The 20,362-nt window shown below is 41.5% G+C and overlaps 1 protein-coding gene across 1 annotated transcript; it reads right to left on the reverse strand.

Moving 5' to 3' along the window:
• Positions 1-17: 17 nt before the first annotated feature.
• Positions 18-15,272, reverse strand: chrna1 (cholinergic receptor, nicotinic, alpha 1 (muscle)). The gene is made up of 10 exons (XM_079168659.1): positions 15,136-15,272; positions 10,964-11,106; positions 7,104-7,148; positions 6,422-6,531; positions 6,103-6,298; positions 5,652-5,889; positions 5,035-5,258; positions 4,844-4,958; positions 4,573-4,697; positions 18-3,776 (listed from the first exon to the last, which is right to left on the reverse strand). The coding sequence occupies exons 1-10, from the start codon at positions 15,188-15,190 to the stop codon at positions 3,648-3,650; spliced, it is 1,380 nt and encodes a 459-aa protein (XP_079024785.1). The 5' UTR covers positions 15,191-15,272; the 3' UTR covers positions 18-3,647.
• Positions 15,273-20,362: the final 5,090 nt, after the last annotated feature.

The raw sequence follows: 20,362 nt of genomic DNA on the forward strand, positions 1-20,362 counted from the left end.
GGGGGGTCTGTTGATGTTTCACCATCAACAGACCGTCAGACTAAGAACACGGAGGAGACTCTGAGGATGTGCTCAGAGAATGGTGTATTCTAAATGAATTAATGCATCATTAATTATACTGGAATAGTCCAACGATATTGCCTAAAATGAAGCCAACCTATGATGTGCTGACAGTTGGATCGGTTCATGGGAAGGTGTCAGATCGATGATTGTAGTTTGAATCCCAGAGCTGTTTCTCGATAGAGCAGCTGGCTGCTTGCACGGCTCTACATGTGGCGACTAACCTAGTTCATCTTTAACTCTTCTATACTTTAAGGTTCCTTTTTAGGTTTGACGTAGTTGGTCGGCTGCTGTTTGATTTGTTAATGACGAGTTGTGATTTTAGGTAGAACTGCTGGTTCACACACACGGCTGCAGCACAAACATGTTTAAATCTTAATTCCTGATTCTTAATTTAGCTGACACCACTTAGTGTGGTGTTTGTATATTTAGCTGAATATCACAGGTTCTTAATACGACGCAAATTCAAGTATGGAACATGCATGTTGTTTCTTTTTTTTTGTTGGGTTGTGAGAAACACATGAAATCAAACAAAGCATCTGAAGACACTCCTGTTGTGAATCAGGACCTCAAGGTTTCAAGGTGCTGCTTCAGTTTTTCTTCATCTCTTCTTTTAATCCTCGTACGAGCTCGTCAGCTGCTCTCAGATCTGCTGCTGAATCGATGATACTCCCCAGAGAAAGCAGCAGCAGCAGCTGCTGCTGCTGAAAGTCTCTACATTGATGCCATTTGTTTCCTCTTTTCTAGTTAGAAAGTTAGACGCAGTCGAACTTTTTCACTGGCCGACTTTTGTCAGCTGCAACTTATTTTCACTTATGTTAAAATGTCCCACTTCAGACGGCGTGCAGCGCTCAAAAACTGAACTCTGATAACTCCAGAAAATGTGCTTTTAGCAGAGGAGCATGTTTTCTTGTATTTTAAATGTGTGGTTAAAACCTGTTCAGTACCACTCTGCTGCTTTAGCTGCACTCTTATGTCTTATCTCTCTTAACCAACATTTTATTTACAGCACGGGAGAAGTGAACCTCCACAGTTAAATGTAGTCGTTCTTTAAAGTGGGGCGTGTCAACCCAAGCTAATCTAGTATCTTGAGTCCGTCGTCAGTGTTGATGAACAAAGCTGTTAGTGAAGGAGTCTCTGAACAAACCGACTGCAGCTAAAACTGCCAATTTCTCTCTTTCTGGTTATTGCCAATCTTAGTCCTCCGTGGGATTATTATAAACTATCGTTTGCCAAATGCACTGTTTTACCTGTGTGTCCTGAGGATGTTTGCACTGAGTTTCTTTCTATTTATTTGGCCGTATTGTGTTTTAATCTTTTGAAGTATTGCTGCACTGTTTGGTTTTAAACTTTTAGACGAGGAATCACTATTTAGAAATGTCGGCCTGGTTGGGGCTCGGTAGGATTTTGAAAATTCTTTTTGACGTTTTCTTCTTGTTGCTTTCATTCCGTTTTTAAATGTGTGCACTCGCAGTAGGCAAGTGGTGCCATGTTAGTGTGTCTACTGTTCTTAACAGTGTGTCCTGCACCATGTCTAGCTGCTGTAGCAACATGAGAATTAAGGAGGTTTGTTGGCCGGCAGTAGCACGGCGTGTTTTTGACAACAAGTTCTTCTTTTATTAAATAGAACCAGAATAAATGATGAGTGTCTATGCAAATGTGAATATGTGGCGTCACCTGCATTGTACAGGTCTGGAACTAGAAACACACACAGGCTAAATGTGCTTAAAGGGGTACACCAACAACTCATTATATTCTTTTTAATATGTATTTTTAATGCGTTTAATTTAGGATTTCCACACTAAGTGTGTGTGTGTGTGTGTTTCTAGTTAGTTGTTGAACTCCTCAAAAACTCGCAACAACCCAGAACTATTTGGCAGAAGTTGTCTTCAAAGGTTTCAGCTCGTGTGACTCAGTACATCGCAGCTGAAGTGCTTTTTGGACAAAAGGTTTGTTGAATGTTGAAGAGAAACCATGTGATGAATTTAAAGACTCCACACTGTGACCACGTTTTGATCTTTGATGGTTCAAGTGTTGATGAGAACATGGTAAACGTTCTATATCTGGAGCTGTCGCTTACATTTAATATTTGAAAGCTCCTCAGATTCTGCTCTGTCTCACAGAATCTCTTCATGCCGGTTTACTTTGCATTTGTAGTTTAGTTTTGCTAGATTTATCGGTTACCTTCCTGCCAACGCTGGTTGTCATTACGTGGGCGCATGGCACGCCTAATAAAGTTTTTCAACAACAGGAAGCCAATAGTTGTGGTTCTTGAACGCTCTGCATGTCCGCTTCACAGGTTCATTTAGGTTTTGGTCCAAATTAAACCGGCTGCAGAATCTCACTAGTGTGAACATTTTCATTATTGTGATATTAAGTTTACAGTCATGATGAGATATTTTCTCTATGAAGTAATAAGCCACTTATTTATATATACAACAATAAAGAAAGATGGAATGGTAGAAATGATACGAATAATGCATTTTATTTGTCACTCTTTCACAACTGTGATTATATAAATAACAACTGATCAAGTCAATATGACAGCAGAACTTTATTGTACAAATAAACCAAATTAAATTCTTTTTTTTGTCACAGCTGCAAAATAAATCAAGTTACCTTCAGGCAGCAACACTGCAGCTGTGATGTGGCTTCTTTTGTTATGTCAGTTCATTTTATTTGCTGTGGCAGTTAAAGCTGCACAAAACACACTTATCAGCATTAACCGCACGTTCCCCAAAGGAAAACAGTTAGTTTACCTAACGAACGTCTAACTTCATGAAACTCCACCGTTAACAGCAGATCAGTTTAAACTGATTTTCAACCACAATCCTTCAGTGTGGTTGAAAACCATTTATCCAAAAATAATAATAAAAACTAGTGAGCTCATAACAAACTGTACAGCAGATTCAAGAGGAATTTACACGCGACAAAGCAACCCTTGCCACCAAATCATGAATATTTACACAAAGAATATAAATGACACGTTTAGAAGTCAAGTGAGTGTCAGACGAAACAAAACAATAAAACTTCCATGCAGGAATAAATCTCGTCTGCACTCAAAGACCCAGACTGTGTCCTCAACCTGACTCAGGCTGTACAACTGGCAATGAAGGTAGATTTAAATACAATTAAAACACGTCTTCTACATCAAATCTAAACAGGCTGACCTGCAGTCATGAGTCAGGGTTCATCAACTGTTAAGAGACAGTATTTTCTAATGATATGTAGCATCCATCCTCAGTTGATCCTCATGAGAAACGTTCTCGTGTTAAAAGGTCTGTTTTAACATTTAAGAAAATCCTCTGACTCAAACCTTAAATCAAACTCCCCCCCCAAAAAAAGACAAAAATGAATTATTATGGCTTTTACGTAACATGTACTCCAGAGTCAATGGCAGCAATAAAACACTACAAAAACACCTGAAATAACAGACAAGAGTAGCTTCAAGTATGACGCATGGACATCTGGATGTCAGTGAACGCACCGACGTGCACATTGGAAGGTGATTTAAAGGTCAACTCAAACCTGTGTGGGAACACCGACGTCTGCCTTACACCTAAACCCCCCTCATGGGGCGGGGTCCTCTACAGCGTGTTGAGCTCGATGAGTCTCCCCGCGAAGACGAAGAGCGTCCCGATGATGCACACGGCCATGAACACACAGAGCAGGATGTGGTCCAGAACCATGGCCACGAACTTCCACTCCTCTGCTGCCTGAGACGAGACCAGACGAGGAAGGAAGAGAGAGAGAGAGAGTCGTGTTTGAAGTGCTCTGACTATGAGTGAATGTTATTTGGGTATTTAGTTAAAGGGATGTGATACTGATGTCATTTTGCATCAGTTGTATGATGGGTTTGGCTGCTTTATGTATTTAAAGTTTGCTTTACAGACACACGTGAGACTTGTCAATGTTGGTAAATTATTAATGAAATTGCCATTCCAAAACAAATGTTTTTGGTCCCCATTTGTTGGTCTGGTTACCAAGGTATTTGAAAAATCTTATAATTAATTACATTTTAATTAAATTTAATGGAAATTTCAAGGAATATTTTGACATTTGGGAAAAAAAAGACGAGACGATTGATACGACTCTCTGTGTCTGTACAGTAAATGTGAGGCTGGAGACAGCAGCCGGTTAGCTTAGCTTAGCACAAAGACTGAAAACAGAGGTAAACAGCCTGGCTCCATCCAAAGACTCTTATTAACACGTTATGTCTTCTTTGTTTAATCTGGACAAAAACCAAAGTGTACGAATGACAAGTTGTGGTTTTATGAGATGTGATGTCTATTTTTTGTTTTTGTTCGGGCGGAGTAACTTTCTTGAGTCTATGCTGGTTGCCAGGCAATTAATCAATTAATTTTAGCTTCTGCAATTTAAAGGCCTTTCTTTCAGTATTTTTAAAATAAAATATTACACCGACTCTTGTGCTGCCTTGGTAGAGACTTTTTTTTTTAATAAGCGTATGAATTGTTTTATGAATTGTGTAAACACTTGTGTCCATTGTCTTACATTGTTAGATTCCTCGTCTGATTTCATGGTCTCAGCGATGTACTTCACCCCTTCAATGGCGCTGCGAACATCCGGGTTTTTGGTGATGGGAGACTGGTAGGTGACACTGGTGGGGTTGGGGTTACCTGCAGGGGAGAGACAGGTCATACATATTAATTATAAACATGATAATAGTACAACACAGAGAGAAACGGCATCCTGGTAACCTTTAAGTGTATTTAGCTTTTTTACTAATAAAGCAAATGTATCATTCATTTATTTGCAGCCTTGCCTGAGATGTCAGAGATGTCCATGTCAGTGGGGAACAACCTCTTCTGCCGGGTCTCCTGACTGGGACGCTTCATCGTCGAGAAGAACATCAGGTTGGGAATGGTTTCGATGAAGACCTGAGACAAAAAACCGATGCATTCTTTTTATTCAGTCACACACACAACACTTTCTCAAATCATCGCGGGTATAAACCTTGCGTATCCAGGGGGGCATGGTGTGCGTGCTGGGCGAGCGGTGGTGCGTGTTGATGACGATGACGGTGATGATGATGGAGGCGATGACGAACACCATCGTGAAGAGCATGTACTTCCCGATGAGAGGCACGGCGCTGGAGGTGGAGGGGATCAGCTCCACGATGACCAGCAGGAAGACGGTCAGAGACAGCAGGACGGAGATGGAGAGAGTCATCTTTTCACCTGTAGAGACAGGGAGACGGACACAGAGACAGACGCTTTTAAACGGCTCTTATAGTAGAAATGGTGGCAAGTTATGGCTTTACAGGCCAACTGATGAACTAGCTTGTGTTTTATTTATGCTCTAATGTTACAGAGTGACAAGCTCATGTAGTACAAGCACATCCCATTGGATTTCATGTATTTTCCATGTATGAAAGTGTCCCCAAAATGGTGTGAAAATATCTGACTTCATGTGCTTTTCCTCAGTTTCCACAATACTTGCCTGATATGTGCCACACATGTGAGCAAGTAAATGTGTCACTTGTACTAACTGGTGAAACGCTCATAACCTACTTTATTTAGTCACACCAACAAAGCTTTTTTTTGGACAGGTTTCTGTGTACGTCTACGTACCGGAGTCGGTGGGCAGGTAGAAGACCAGTCCGGTGAGGAACGAGAACAGCATGCAGGGAATGATGACGTTAACGATGAAGTAGAGAGGCAGACGCAGCATCAGGAAGTGGTAGGTGATGTCGAGGTATGGCGTGTCGGGGCAGCAGGTGTAGTAAACCCAGTGCTTCCAGCTCCGGTAGTCCTTTAGCACCCATTCACCAGACTCCATGAAGTTGCTGAGGTCAGGCCGATCGTTGTCCTAGAAGACAGAGGAGTATAGGAGGTAATGCACCGCAGTAGAAAAGGGCCTTAAAGGTGAAGATATTTAGGGGTCACATGCTGTAAACTACAGTTTGATGACAGGAGTCATGTAATGATTACTAAATCTGTAGTATTTGAAACCACAGACACAAGCTTTCACACTGATCTGTCAACATAACCCTGTGAATATATATCTGTAAGTCACACTCACTGGGTTGATGACGACCAGCAGTCCGTCGTACGTCCAGGTGCCCAGCTTCATGCTGCAGTTCTGCAGGTCGAACGGGAAATGGAGGACGATGATCTCGCAGTAGCTCTTAAAGATGGCCGGAGGGTTCCACGTTATCATCCCAGTGTGCTCCAACAGGACTTTGGTTTCGTGGATGATGGCAAAGTCGCCGTCAGCGCTGAGGAAGAGGAAGACGGGGACAGAGGGGGATGGGGAGAGAAGCATGTGAGGCATTTGGACGTATAGGTGTGTGTGTGTGTGTGTGTGTGTGTGTGTGTGAGTTTGAGTAGTGTGTGTTTACTTGTTGTACAGCACCAGGTCTGGTTTCCATATGTCGGGTGAAGGGACTCTGATCTTCCTGATGCCTCCGTAGTCATCTGGATTCCAATTCAGGTTCACATCGAGCCATTGCTGGGGTGAAAATCAGGGAAACGTGAGATCATTTTGTCTACTAATGTACTGATGAAGCCAAGTTTAGTTGTTTTTATTGCCTGAATTAATACATTGTGAAAATACAAGTTGTCATGTACAGTATATATCACAGCAGAATAAATATAAATCCTGTAAACACCAGCAGTCACCATGTCATAAACCCTTCTTTCTATTTCAACTAGTAAATAACAAATATCATTCATTTGTGACACTATTTGTGTAATATATTCACCAATAAAAAGCATATAAATACACGATAATGGGCTGCCAGTTGCAACTACATCAAAGTATGTAAATCAAACAGCAGATTCACTGTTAAAATATATGATTTATAATAATTGAGTAACTGTATTTTAGGTGTCACATGGTACAAACTTTAATAGCATTAATTTCTAGGGAAATGAATACTAATTAATTAATCCATTGGTCCATATCCTGTTAAATCTACATACTTGCAATGTGGCGTACCCTCTGAGCATTTTTATTGGAATTTTCTAAATGTGTAGTTGGCATATATTTTTGGTTTTCCTGAATTCAACAGTCACATTTACCTGTTTGAGACGAACATTACTGGTCACAATCTGGTTAACTTCATCCTGAGAGAAGCAGAACAAGACAGAATAAACAAAATCAGTCAGAGGCAAATAAGATTTTCATAAGAGATTTCAGGACAAAATATAGCCTGCACGCTTGTAACCACTTATTTTGTGTTTTTATGGACAGTCTGTGGCATTTTAACAATAAAAAAAAGCACATTTAGAGGCAAACATCCTATTATATTAATGGTCGAGGTAATCTGGAATGAGAATTAAACATTTTGACAGCACATATTCAAAGTAAAAAGGTTTTGGAGATAGTCACAGCTGCCTTAATGTTAAAACATATGCCAGCAACGTCACAGGTTGTTTGGGTGTATATAACTGCTAATGTTAATGTGAGAAATAATTAGAAGCAATGGTCAAGCGCTACCTGCTGGCAACAAAAAAACATGTGTGGATAATTCTGTATTAATGCATGACATAAAGCATCCTCAGTTGTACTTTATCATTACTATACAACATAAGATCAGTGACTGGATAGAATAGCTTTTTAAATGGTGTATTAAGTTTGGCTTGACTCGCAAGGTCAAGTACCGGTAGTGTGAAAAAACAACAATGCGCATGCTCAGAGCCAAAAAAAAAAATCTAACAAAAAAAATGTCATTTGATTGGCTAATTGCTAAAGCAAGTGCCGCTGACGTCACCGCCGCGCGCTTGATTGACGTGCGCTCGTCCTCGTTCTAGATCTAGAACGTTGAGAATGTACACACACACAGTTGAGTTCTTTCTTCTGCAGGACTGAGCTGGAGGACTTGAAGCAGTCACACCTCGGCGCTCACCAGCTGAGGAGCTTGAGTTATGAACCAAACTTAGTGTTTTTGTCAACACCGCTAAGGCTAGCTAGCTAGTTAATTGGTCTCATCTTCAGCCACGGTTCTCATCCGGTCTTCAGACCCCTGAAGCGAGCTGAGGACCCAGAAGGAGAGCTACAACAGTAAGAGCTAATACAACTAGCTACTTCTTTTTTTAAATTTGCATTGTGCTTGTGTTGTGCTGTTTTGTGTCATCTCTGAGCCGATATGTTTGTTGTGACTATGTAGAAAAATGAGGTGTCTTTTGCTGACTTTATTAGCCAAACATTAGCATAACACTGAGACTGACTGGATTCCCACGCCAGGCACAGTTATTTTCCATTTGTGCCTCATGGTCTTCATCTGTACAGACTGGTTGATCCAGCTAAAGACTGCTTGTGATGCTTGTGTCGTCTCTGGTCCTATAGTCTGGGTGGTAAACCCCTGAAAGATTTTACATCAGTTGAAGGTGCTCAGATGTTCCCGTTGGTGGGGTGAACATTGTAATACTTTAGTTAAATTGTTGTTATTTAAACTTTCTTTTTAAAGATTCCTATTCCCTTGCATTGTGGTCTTCATCTTTACGGACTGGTTGAACTAGCTAAAGACTGCTTGTGTTATGTTGCTTGTGTCATCTCTGAGCGGATATGTTTGATGTGATCCTGGTCCTATAGTCTGGTTAGCCTACCCCCCCCCAAAAGATTTAACATATATGGGACTGGAGTTATTGATGACTCCACTCCAGGTGCACATCCACATTGTTCATGTGAAAACTGAAAATCTTCATCATTTGGTCTACTTATGTGCCGATAAAGCTAAATTCAGTTGTTTAATTTCCATTTGTGCCACATGGTCTTCATCTTTACAGACTGGTTGTGTAGTGCTGCTTGTGTTATCTGGCCGCTGTGCCATCTTATTGTTTATTTGCATTGTGCTTGTGTTGTGCTGTTTGTGTTCCTTTTTGGCTGCCGTGCCATCAAGGAGCCGATATATATATTTTTTTCCTGCAGCAGGAGTGAAACATTGAAGACTTCAAATCCTCTTCACGTCATGCATTGTGAAGTGCCATGGACGACCTCGTTACAGCCTGAACGCAGAAGGAGAGCTACAAACAGTAAGAGCAATTCATTTTAATATGCATTGTGTTTAGTGGCCGACGTGCCATCACAGAGCAGATATGGTTGTAGTGACCCTGGTGCTACAATGTAAAGGCAGACATGGCTGCCACGCCCAGCCTTTGGTCATGAGCTCTCTTTCACCTTGTTGCATCTTTTTCTCATAAACATTCCGGCTGGAGTCTTGTGAGTGTTTGGCCTAAATACCTGGTTGTTTTGCGTTATGTTGGCTGCCGTGCCATGACGTGTTGTAAATGCTTGTGACTTGCTGTCTGCATGTGAGTGTGTTGGTATGGTAATTGAAAAGAGAAGCTATTTGCATTGCGGAATATTGTCTGTTTTTATTTCACATAGTTTGGCCGTTGCATAAAATGCAAACTTTTTTTGTATTGACCGAGAAGGTTTTCAGACCTGCCTGCCTAGCTAAAGACTGCTTGTGTTGCTTGTGTCATCTCTGAGTGGATATGTTTGACGTGATCCTGGTCCTATAGTCTGGTTAGCCTACCCCCCCCCAAAAGATTTAACATATATGGGACTGGAGTTATTGATGACTCCACTCCAGGTGCACATCCACATTGTTCATGTGAAAACTGAAAATCTTCATCATTTGGTCTACTTATGTGCCGATAAAGCTAAATTCAGTTGTTTAATTTCCATTTGTGCCACATGGTCTTCATCTTTACAGACTGGTTGTGTAGCGCTGCTTGTGTTATCTGGCCGCTGTGCCATCTTATTGTTTATTTGCATTGTGCTTGTGTTGTGCTGTTTGTGTTCCTTTTTGGCCGCCGTGCCATCAAGGAGCCGACATATTTTTTTTCCCCCTGCAGCAGGAGTGAAACATTGAAGACTTCAAATCCTCTTCACGTCATGCATTGTGAAGTGCCATGGACGACCTCGTTACAGCCTGAACGCAGAAGGAGAGCTACAAACAGTAAGAGCAATTCATTTTAATATGCATTGTGTTTAGTGGCCGCCGTGCCATCACAGAGCAGATATGGTTGTAGTGACCCTGGTGCTACAGTGTAAAGGCAGACATGGCTGCCACGCCCAGCCTTTGGTCATGAGCTCTCTTTCACCTTGTTGCATCTTTTTTCTCATAAACATTCCGGCTGGATTCTTGTGAGTCTTTGGCCCAAATACCTGGTTGTTTTGTGTTATGTTGGCTGCCGTGCCATGACGTGTTGTAAATGCTTGTGACTTGCTGTCTGCATGTGAGTGTGGTGTTTTTATTTCACATAGTTTGGCCGTTGCATAAAATGCAATCTTTTTATTTGAATCGACCGAGAAGGTTTTCAGACCTGCCTTGTTTATTTCGGTACCATGGATAGTGGCATATGCTGCATAATCCATGCTTTTATACCACAGATTGCTGTGACTTTTTCTCAGATGAACGGGCCTGTTTTGCCTATTTCTTGATGTAATTTGTTGTAAATGAATATTATCTATCCTATATTTAACTTCAAGTAGCACAACATCATTAAGTGAAGTGAAACTGTCATTACCTCTGGTCTTTAATCGTGACTGGTGTGGAGTAGAGGTCGGCCATTAAATGGTGCTCATAGGACATTTTACAAACTATTGTTATCGGTGGAGCTGAGTTCCAATAGTGGCCGACGTCACGTTGGGATGTACATCACCGTTTTACATGTAGGCTCCAGAATATGGTGCGCTTTTTACTTAAATCATCTGCATCTTAACAACTCCCGATGATAATTCAAACATCTGTGAAAGTTACATCGTTTATTTTATGTAAAATGCAGAAACCGGACGCTCTTCACTCTCGATAGTATTTTGAGTAAAGCCTCAAGTGCAAATGTCGTGAGCATAATGTCATGCCACTTAAATTGAGTAGTTATGTTTCATACATTTCGCTGCTGGTGTTAGCACCTCCATCCCTCTCTCTTACCACGCTGATGAGCTGTATCAGCTGTAGTCCCACGGTGACCTCGACTGCTTCGCTGAAGTGGTTAACGGGGCGAACCACCTTGTTGTAACCAGTGAACAGCGTTTTCACCAGACGCGTCTCATCCTCTGAGCAGAACACTGGACCTATAGGACACACAGACGTGTACGCAAATACTTCAGTCACACCTTTCACTGATGAGTGGCATCTTCTGAACATATTGCACAGGGAGGTCAGAGGAAAACACAGATTTCGGCTGTAGAGGAATTCAACTTTACTTGAAAGTAATGTCTGTAATGTGAGCTTTATGCTGTAGGCAAACTGGTTTATGGGTCAATGACATGACGTGCGTATTTCTGTGTCCGAGTCCACCATTTCCTTTCAAAATAATTGTATCAATTCATGACATACATACATACATACATACATACATACATACATACATACATACATACATACATACATACATACATACATACATACATACATACATACATACATACAGTGGGTACGGAAAGTATTGAGACTCCTTTAAATTTGTCACTCTTTGTTTCATTATATAATAATAAGTATATAATACTTATGACCATGTGATATTTCAGTTTTTCATTTTTAATAAATTTGCAAAAATTTCTACATTTCTGTTTTTTTCTGTCAAGATGGGGTGCTGAGTGTACATTAATGAGAAATAAAATGAACTTTTTTGATTTTTGCAAATGGCTGCAATGAAACAAAGAGTGAAAAATTTAAAGGGGTCTGAATACTTTCCATACCCACTGTATATATAAGTTGGTTCACAACTTTAGACTTGTTTCACCACATTGTTCCGGACACAAAGATATGCATTACATCCATTTTGAAGATCATTTTTAAAATGACCTTTTTTAGAAGCCTTATTTGTCAATGACCTTTTATACATTTCCTTTTGTGCTCACTTTGACTGAGATGCACAATAGGACATGTCACCACATCCAGCTGACGCCCGTGTCCCCGCAAATATTTTCACGCTGGAACCAAAATCACAGCTGAAGCGTGAGTCAGGCCAGCAGATTGCTTTTAACTGTGATTCACACTGCAAACATTTCCCAGGCTTACAACCAGCAACCTGAAACCCTTCAGTGGGAGAGAGAATGCATTGGAAGAGAGGCAGTTGACGGGAAGTTACAGGAAATATATCAGATGAGAGAGCAGTGGAGTGACTGGCGTGCCATGCTGGCGAAAAGCCTCGGCGCTGAGTGTCTCTGGAGCTGTCGAAGCACTGCGATCAAGTGCGTGTCTGTGTAAATCCTCGGAGCAGAACCTAATCTGAGTGTTAAGAGGGGGTTTGGGGAAAACCATCCCTGGCCTTGACATCAAGTCTGGATCAGTTAGAGTTCAGAACATTTAACCTGCATTTAACACCTTCATACAAAAGGTGTTTCCAGCTAACAGACTTACAGTTCCTTTTATTAACCATGCCTTTATGAGCCTATACATTATGATATGCAACATAAACATATACCAGCTGCACTTGTTGCTTTACAATGAACTAGAGACAGATTTCTTTTTTTTATCCACATGAGCATTAATTTGTTGTTGTTGTTTTGAATATGAAATAGAGGCTGAATTTGTGGAGCTGATACTTGTTGATGTTAATATCTGAGAATTCCAGATACGAACGGTTAGCATACATCCCTCAACTTGAAGAGTTTCTGATTGCAATTTATTTCTGAATATTTGCAAACATTTATCTATGGTCAGTACTTGTTGATAACATATTTAGAAACTGGTCTGGTTCTGCAAGAAACGATGCCATGTCCTGTATTGCATATTTAGGCCTGTAATTTCTCATACATCCTGCGGATGCGTCTCCTCTGATGCATGCTTACTCATAATATCCTTGCATTCAATCGTGGTATCAGCGAGACACCTACGTTGTTAGATATCATCCTGTCTGCTGTTAAACGAGACTCTCAGACTTTCGTACGTTCATGTCAAACGATCTATTATGATAGAGTATTTAGTTTGTAGTTTCTCTTGATTTAATTACTGTAGTTTACTGTGTGCTACAAGTGGACTATCGCATCACCTTTGTTCATGTAATCGCAGTAAACGCACCTCGTAGTTTTGTTGTAATATCACTCAGCAAATTAACATAATGCAAAGTTCCATCCTTTGCATGTTTTTATAGGAATCTGAACTGAGCCGGCTGTAGGATCTGGTTTCATTTAGCCAGCGATGGCTGCTGCCTGTCTGTTGTCCTGTGAGCACGCTTTGATCCGGCCACAGACAGGAATAGATGGGAGGGAAGGCGGGACAGAGGAGCCACTTGGAGCTGTCAATCATTGCCCACTTTAAACTCCCAATTTACGCAGGATACCGAACCACCAGTGCACAATACAAGATAATAAGACTCTTTCGTATTTGCTGACGCGTTCTAGCTGGAAAGTGACAGAAGTGTGGAGATTATTTCTGGTTGTATTTGAGTCCATGATGATATTGTGGGAAATAAGCTTTTGACCAAATGTCTTGTGGCAGTCTGTTGAGGAGAGTTAATCGGTCCTGCTGTTAGAATGCATTTGAGCAAAAGAAAAGAAAATAGGTAGCCAGTTACCCTCAAATTGCCTCATCCGTTCACTTTCCCCTTGAAGTTGTGTAATCTCCAGAAATCGGGTATGACATGTTGTTGAATGGGTATGTTTGGCTATAAATTACTAGTTACTCGGATCATTGCAGTGCGTCTGTGATGACAGCCACAAATCTGACTCTAAACACACAATACTTCTGGCTGCATTCTTGTCTATTAAGGTTATTGTCAGTGAATTAATTCATTCTTTCTATTCCTAAATTCTTGAGTACTGTATGAAAGTTAAAACATCCTGCGCGAAGTTTAAAGCCAAGAAATGAATCCTTGTGTTTCTGGCTTTTGTTTTTGTGTTGCTGAAACATTCCTGTGGTTTATCTTCCTTGTCGCTGTGATCTCATTAAGAGACGGACGTGTTCTATGTTTGACCAGCTCATCATGTGGCAATGGAAGGCCACAGTGTGATTTATCTTTTCAAGTCATCTGGACATCTCAATTCATCCAACCTGAGACAAAACAATCATGTTTGGAGACTGGAATAATCTGTCTGATATACGGAAAAACAAGCTGCAGCCAGTAAATACGTGTAGCATCCAGGAACGAAGACCTTCAAATCACATCCATTTGTCACCAGTGGGGTTCAGGAGATGTGCCAGTGCTCAAATCGCTGAATTGGAAAAGGATAAATACAAGTATTGAAATGAATAGACTGTTAATCTTGCTGGTGCAGACACGTAATGCTTGATTATAGAAAGAACTCAAATATACACCGAGCTGAAATCTGTTAAAATCAGGTACGTCTCCCTGATGAATGCACCGTTTTAATGAAAAATGTTTTGGCAGTTGTGTTGAGGAACACACTTATTTATAAAGTGTTGACTGAAGCAGTTCCAGAAGGTAAAACACTTTGTATTAAGAGCCGATCAAAACTCTGTGCTATTCTGTGTTATTAATATTTGTGATGATAATATTCTTTTTTAAGGTTTTATTTTAGCCATGTGATTTTCTGCTCTTGTTCCCTCTGCCTAATTTCATTTCCAGTTGATTTTAGATCATATGTTCTCTTTCAGGTACGTCCAATGCTCGGCGGCAGGTATGAGTGGATCATGTGTTGATGTTTTCAGTGAGTGAAGTCATGGTCTCTTCATTGGCCTTTCGCTTATGTCACAATGACTTTCTTTCAAAGCCGCGTTTGTGGAATACATAGTTTGAGCATTTCATTAATGTGTAGTTTTATTAATTTGCATTCGATAAGGTGAAACGCATGTTTAGGTGATAGAATACATTGTTAAAGAGAAGATAAAGCCAAGTATATGGATGATTTACAAAGCTGTAAAGTGATCCACAAACGGGGTCGGACTGTTTGTTGGACTGCTCCTGTCACACAGACTTAATCCCCCCAAAGAGACGATGAAAATATAACTGAATAGCGAATGGCTTTTATAAGAAGACAGCTGGGAGGTTGTTTACTAAATTGATGAAGTTGGTGAGATTGTGGAAACGACAGGCTCATCCCTCTATGAGCTGAAAAACATTTTTGATTATAGTTAGCAGTATCGTTCAAAGCTTTGAACACACACGCACACACACGCGCACACACAGGAAAACTTACCGGCAAGTACACCAAGAATCCATGCCAGCAAGATCTGGACCTTGGAGAGATTCATACCTCCACCAGACGTTTATGTAAAACCGCCCTGAAATCTACAGCATCCGTTAAATACTGCGTTGTTAGCAGGTCACAAACTAACCTCAAGCTAACTGACTCTACACAGAAGCAGACGTGCACTAAAGCCGAGTCTCTTTGCAGTTATAGTGAGTGGTGGTGGGAAGGTGGATCACCCAGTAAGTGAGCTCTGGTTTCTCCTCCTCCCCCACCCAACAACATCCCAACCTCTCAGCACACTTCAAGGCACGGGAGACAGCTGGGGGTGTGTGTGTGTGTGTGTGTGTGTGTGTGTGTGTGTGTGTGTGTGTGTGTGTGTGTGTGTGTGTGTGTGTGTGTGTGTGTGTGTGTGTGTGTGTGTGTGTGTGTGTGTGTGTGTGTGTGTGTGGGTGGGTGGGTGGGTGTTGAATATTCACAAATCAACACCGTCATCATTTCTCACATGTGGAAGTTTTTCTTACGGTAATGACTCAGTATAGCTTCTTATATCAGCGTGATAGAGAAGCAGAGGGCAGCGAGAGGGTTGACGACAGACGTGTAGCGTGTGGGGAAATGAGGAAGGACGGACAGATGGACGGTGTAGGGGGACGGAGACGGGGACAGGGAGGCAGACAGGAGGACAGCTGAGAGCTGTCACTGATGGAATGACAAGCATGTTCACACATGCTGCTACCCCACAATACACACACACACACTCACACTACTGAGGTGTGTGTCTGTATCTCTGTCTCTCTCTCTGTTTCTATCTCTCTCTGTCTGTCTCTGTCTCATTCCGTCACTGTTTCTCTCTCTGGTTCGCTGTCTGTCTCGCTCTTTGTCTGTGGCTCTCTGTCTGTCACTCTCTCTGTCTGTCACTCTCTCTGTCTGTCTCACTCAGTCTGTCCGTCTGTCTTTCTTTGTCTCTGTCTGTCTGTCTTTGTCTGTCTCTGTCTTTGTCTGTCTCTGTCTTTCTTTGTCTCTGTCTTTCTTTGTCTCTGTCTTTCTTTGTCTGTCTCTGTCTTTGTCTCTGTCTTTCTTTGTCTGTCTCTGTCTTTGTCTGTCTCTGTCTTTCTTTGTCTGTCTCTGTCTTTGTCTCTGTCTTTCTTTGTCTGTCTCTGTCTTTGTCTGTCTCTGTCTTTCTTTGTCTCTGTCTTTCTTTGTCTCTGTCTTTCTTTGTCTCTGTCTTTCTTTGTCTGTCTTTGTCTGTCTCTGTCTTTCTTTGTCTCTGTCTTCCTTTGTCTCTCTGTCTTTCTTTGTCTCTGTCTCACTCAGTCTGTCACTCTGTTTGTCTTTCTTTGTCTGTCTGTCTTTGTCTGTCTCCGTCTGTCTCTATCCATCTCTTTGTCTGTCTGTCTCTCTCTATCCGTTTGTCTTTGTCTGTCCATCTCTGTCTTTGTCTCTGTCTGTCCGTCATTGTCTCTTTCTCTGTCTGTCTTTCGCGATCTCTTTCTCTGTCTTTTGCTATCTCTTTCTCTGCCTGTCTTTCTGTCTCTTTCTCTGTCTGTCTTTCTCTGTCTGTCTTTGTCTGTCTGTCTGTCTTTCTTTGTCTCTGTCTTCCTCTTGTTCTCTTTCTCTGTCTTTCTGTCTATTTCTCTCTATCTTTGTCTCATTCTCTCTGTCTCTGTCTTTCTGTCTTTTTGTCTCCGTCTCTGTCTGTCTTTCTGTGTTTCTTGTCTTTCTGTGTCTTTGTGTTTCTGTGTGTCTATCTGTCTTTGTGTGTCTGTCTTTCTCTGTCTCACTCTCTGTGTCTTTGTGTGTCTCTGTCTTTCACAATTCAATTTGGCTTCATTGGGATGAAAGTTTAGAAGTATTGAACAATTAAACATACAATCATCTGTCTCACTCACTGACTGACTGACGTACTGACTGACTGGCACAAGTCAAGTTTTTACATTACTCTATCGCTAATGCACATGTTTTCATTGGATATTTTATATTGTAAGTGATCGACTTACTGATTAATGAAAAGTATGTCAGGATGGATTTGTTGTTTGGTCCAATCAGCGACCCTGGATGAAGTTCAACAAGCTCAGTCAGGTTATTTTTATTCAAAATCATTTAAAATAGAATTTGCATATTTACTTTGGTAATGAAAGAGAACCTGGCCAAAACTGCAATATTTAATTTTTTTAAAATTCTGTCAATAATATCAATTAAAAAAGACCAGGACCTGTCATATGTTTGTAACCGGGCCAATGTTATGTTGCATTTCATCCACTGGATGGCAGGAAGCTCAGTCCAGCACAGAGACGTAGGAACAAATATGGAGACACAATGGGCCTGTGGGTCGACTTTCTTTCTTTATGAAAGCTCTTAAGAAAGAAACTGGGAGTTTTCCTGCAGGTGGACAATATTTGAATGCCGATATTCTTCAATATTTATTGTCCACAACAGTGCAAGGATTCAGCTGTTGCCCTTGGATAAAGTTGTAGCTAAGGGAATGCAATTTCACAGTTGAAGCAGACACTATAAACAGAGTTTACTTTAAAGGTAAAACATGACACAGTCCTGTGTACTGTGTCCAATGAACAGGTTCAGCTCACGCAAACCCACCATGCTGTCATTCTCATGCTGTACGGCTCAACACAACACGTTCCTAATGCTTTTGACTGTATTACAAGGGTGCCAACGAACCATGGAGTCAGGGCTCGACACTAGCGGTAAGCAGCTTTTAGTTGCTGAAACAAGAACGGTTGCTATTTATGGTATAATTTTCCCGTCCAGCTCAAAGATGCAGGGATAATGCACCTCCCAATACTCATTTAGTTCTTTGTCAGTTGAATCAATTTGCACATTTTCTGACGATGTTGACGGGTTAGTCGAACTTCTCACCCCACAGTCGAGCGACTTCATTTCCGTCACCATTGTCTCTAAAACAGACACGCGAGTAAACGCACCAAACAAACTGCGTCTGCTGGTATCACAAACCACTATGGGGGCGAAAAGGCAATGCCCAGCTTATCTTTTTCCTCGTTATCTTACAAGAATTGTCTAGCTTAGTGTGTCTCTTGTTCTCCAGATAAAGAACAAACTGATATTTTATGTGGTTATTTTGTACTCGCCACTAGATGGCAGTACAAGACTGAGACAGTGCAGCACAAGGCTCGATGACGCTATAGTCTACATGTGACATATACTTGTGTGTGTGTGTGTGCTCAGTCTGCATCGGTGTGTTTCCGTCTGTCTGGCACTCTCTGGCCGTCTATACATTTGCCCCCAATTGGTTTCTCTTTCTCTCCGTCTCACTGTTCTCATCTGCTTGTCTCGCTGTCTCTGTTCTGTTTGTGAGTTACTCTCACCTCTGTTTTTCCTCCATCCTCCCTGATACATGGGGGGGGGGGGGGGGGATTGAGACTGAATTTAGAGAGGTGATATGAAAGAGCACTTTGAGATGAGTAATGTAAGCTGCCTGTCAGTGTCTTATAGACACTTCATATCTCATTTAATGACATTCAGAAAATCATTACTCAAAGTTCATCTGTATATCTATAATTTATTGAAAATAATTTAGTGCATCAGGGTGCTGTCAATCACACTCTTGCATTCCCAAATACCCTTTTTAAAATCTCCATTTCCTAGATTAGTCAATTTCTTCACAGGAAGTGTCTCCTCTTTGAAATGGCAGATATCTGATTTTAGAATGAAACTTACTTTCCTTGTTGATGAAAAGGTTATTCAGTTGAAGAAGGAAGCGTTCTGCAGGAAGCCGACAACAAACTAGTCACACAAATGTCTGCGTTTAGAAAGTAGTGTTTTCTCATTAACTGGAGAGACCGTTCAGAGGTTACACTTAATCTATTCTGTGTTTATCCTAAACCTCTACTTACAAATGAACAGAACAGTTTAAGATGTGCTTGGAGGCGTAGTGAAATGTATTGAATTAGACACAGACGCGGTGCTATAACTAAAGATTTTAAGTTTTAAAGTTGGCGTTCGTGTGTCACAATGGATTATTTTACTTTTGATGCGAGAGGCAGAATGTACAGTTTGTTATCGGGTCAAAGCAAAGAGGTTATGAAGCCTTTTTATGAAACATATTTATTGTTTTACACTATGGGAGGCTTAGTTGTAACACTGGATGCTTGAGATGACAGTTTGAGGCACTTGATGTGAAGTTGTTGGCCGTATAGGTTCATGTGAAGGAAGGTTATCGCGTGCATATGGAACGCTAATAACAAAGTAAAGAGAAAGAAGAGGACAGACATGTTGTATAACCACAATAAGCCTTTAGGGCGATTGTACAGCCAGAGACTTTCGGAATCAAATCTATTTCAAGGCCTTTGTTCTGATACACCATCGGGAGATTTGAAAATGGTCTTATCAGTTATTCAGTTCTGTTTCTTTCCTTCATGGTATTTGTAAATGCAGCTTTGTGCAGTAAATGATTTTGTTTTGGACCGCAGACGGAGCGACAGGATTGTCTGACTTGTCACTTACTCACTCAGTCGGTCACTCACTCAGTCGGTTGCTCAGTCACTTGCTAGCTCGCTCACTCACTCGGTGACCAACTGAGTGAGTGAGCGACAGAGTCAACGACCAAGTTAGCGGCTATTTGGCTGAGTGAGTGAGTGACCGCTGAGTGAGTGACCGACGCACCGAGCGAGCGACCAACCGACCGAGTGAGTGACTAAGCGAGTGAGTGAGCAACTGAGTGAGGGATGACTGAGTGAGTAAGAGATCAACAGAGTGAGGAACCGACTGAGTGACCGGCTGAGTGAGTTAGTGACGACTGACTGAGCGAGTGACCGACAGACTTAGTGAGCGACTGACTGAGTGACAGGCTGAGTGAGTGAGCGAGTGACGACTGAGCAACTCACTGAGCGAGTGACCGACTGACGACCGACTGACTGAGCAAGTCAGCAGTTGAGCGAGTGACCGACTGAGTGATTGACCGACTCAGTCGCTCACTCAGTCGGTGATTTAATTTAATTTGTTGTTGTTAGAGGGCACCCCCCCTCCCGTCCTCTTTCTTTGAGCTCAGTGGCGATGATTCACTGAAGTAGCAAAAAGTCTGAAGGACGGGAATTCAAAACACAAACGTCCCCTTTGAACAGGCCCCCAGGTGAGACATGATTACTAAGGACAAGTCCCCAAATGATGAGAGTCCTAGTATTTTTTTAATTAGCCTGGATTCTTTATGCTATATTTACTCGCATTGAGTCCTCATAAGAGGAGAGCACTGATGTGTTTTTAA

This window comes from Pholis gunnellus (assembly GCF_910591455.1).
Source record: "Pholis gunnellus genome assembly, chromosome: 11".
Classification (NCBI taxonomy): domain Eukaryota; kingdom Metazoa; phylum Chordata; class Actinopteri; order Perciformes; family Pholidae; genus Pholis; species Pholis gunnellus.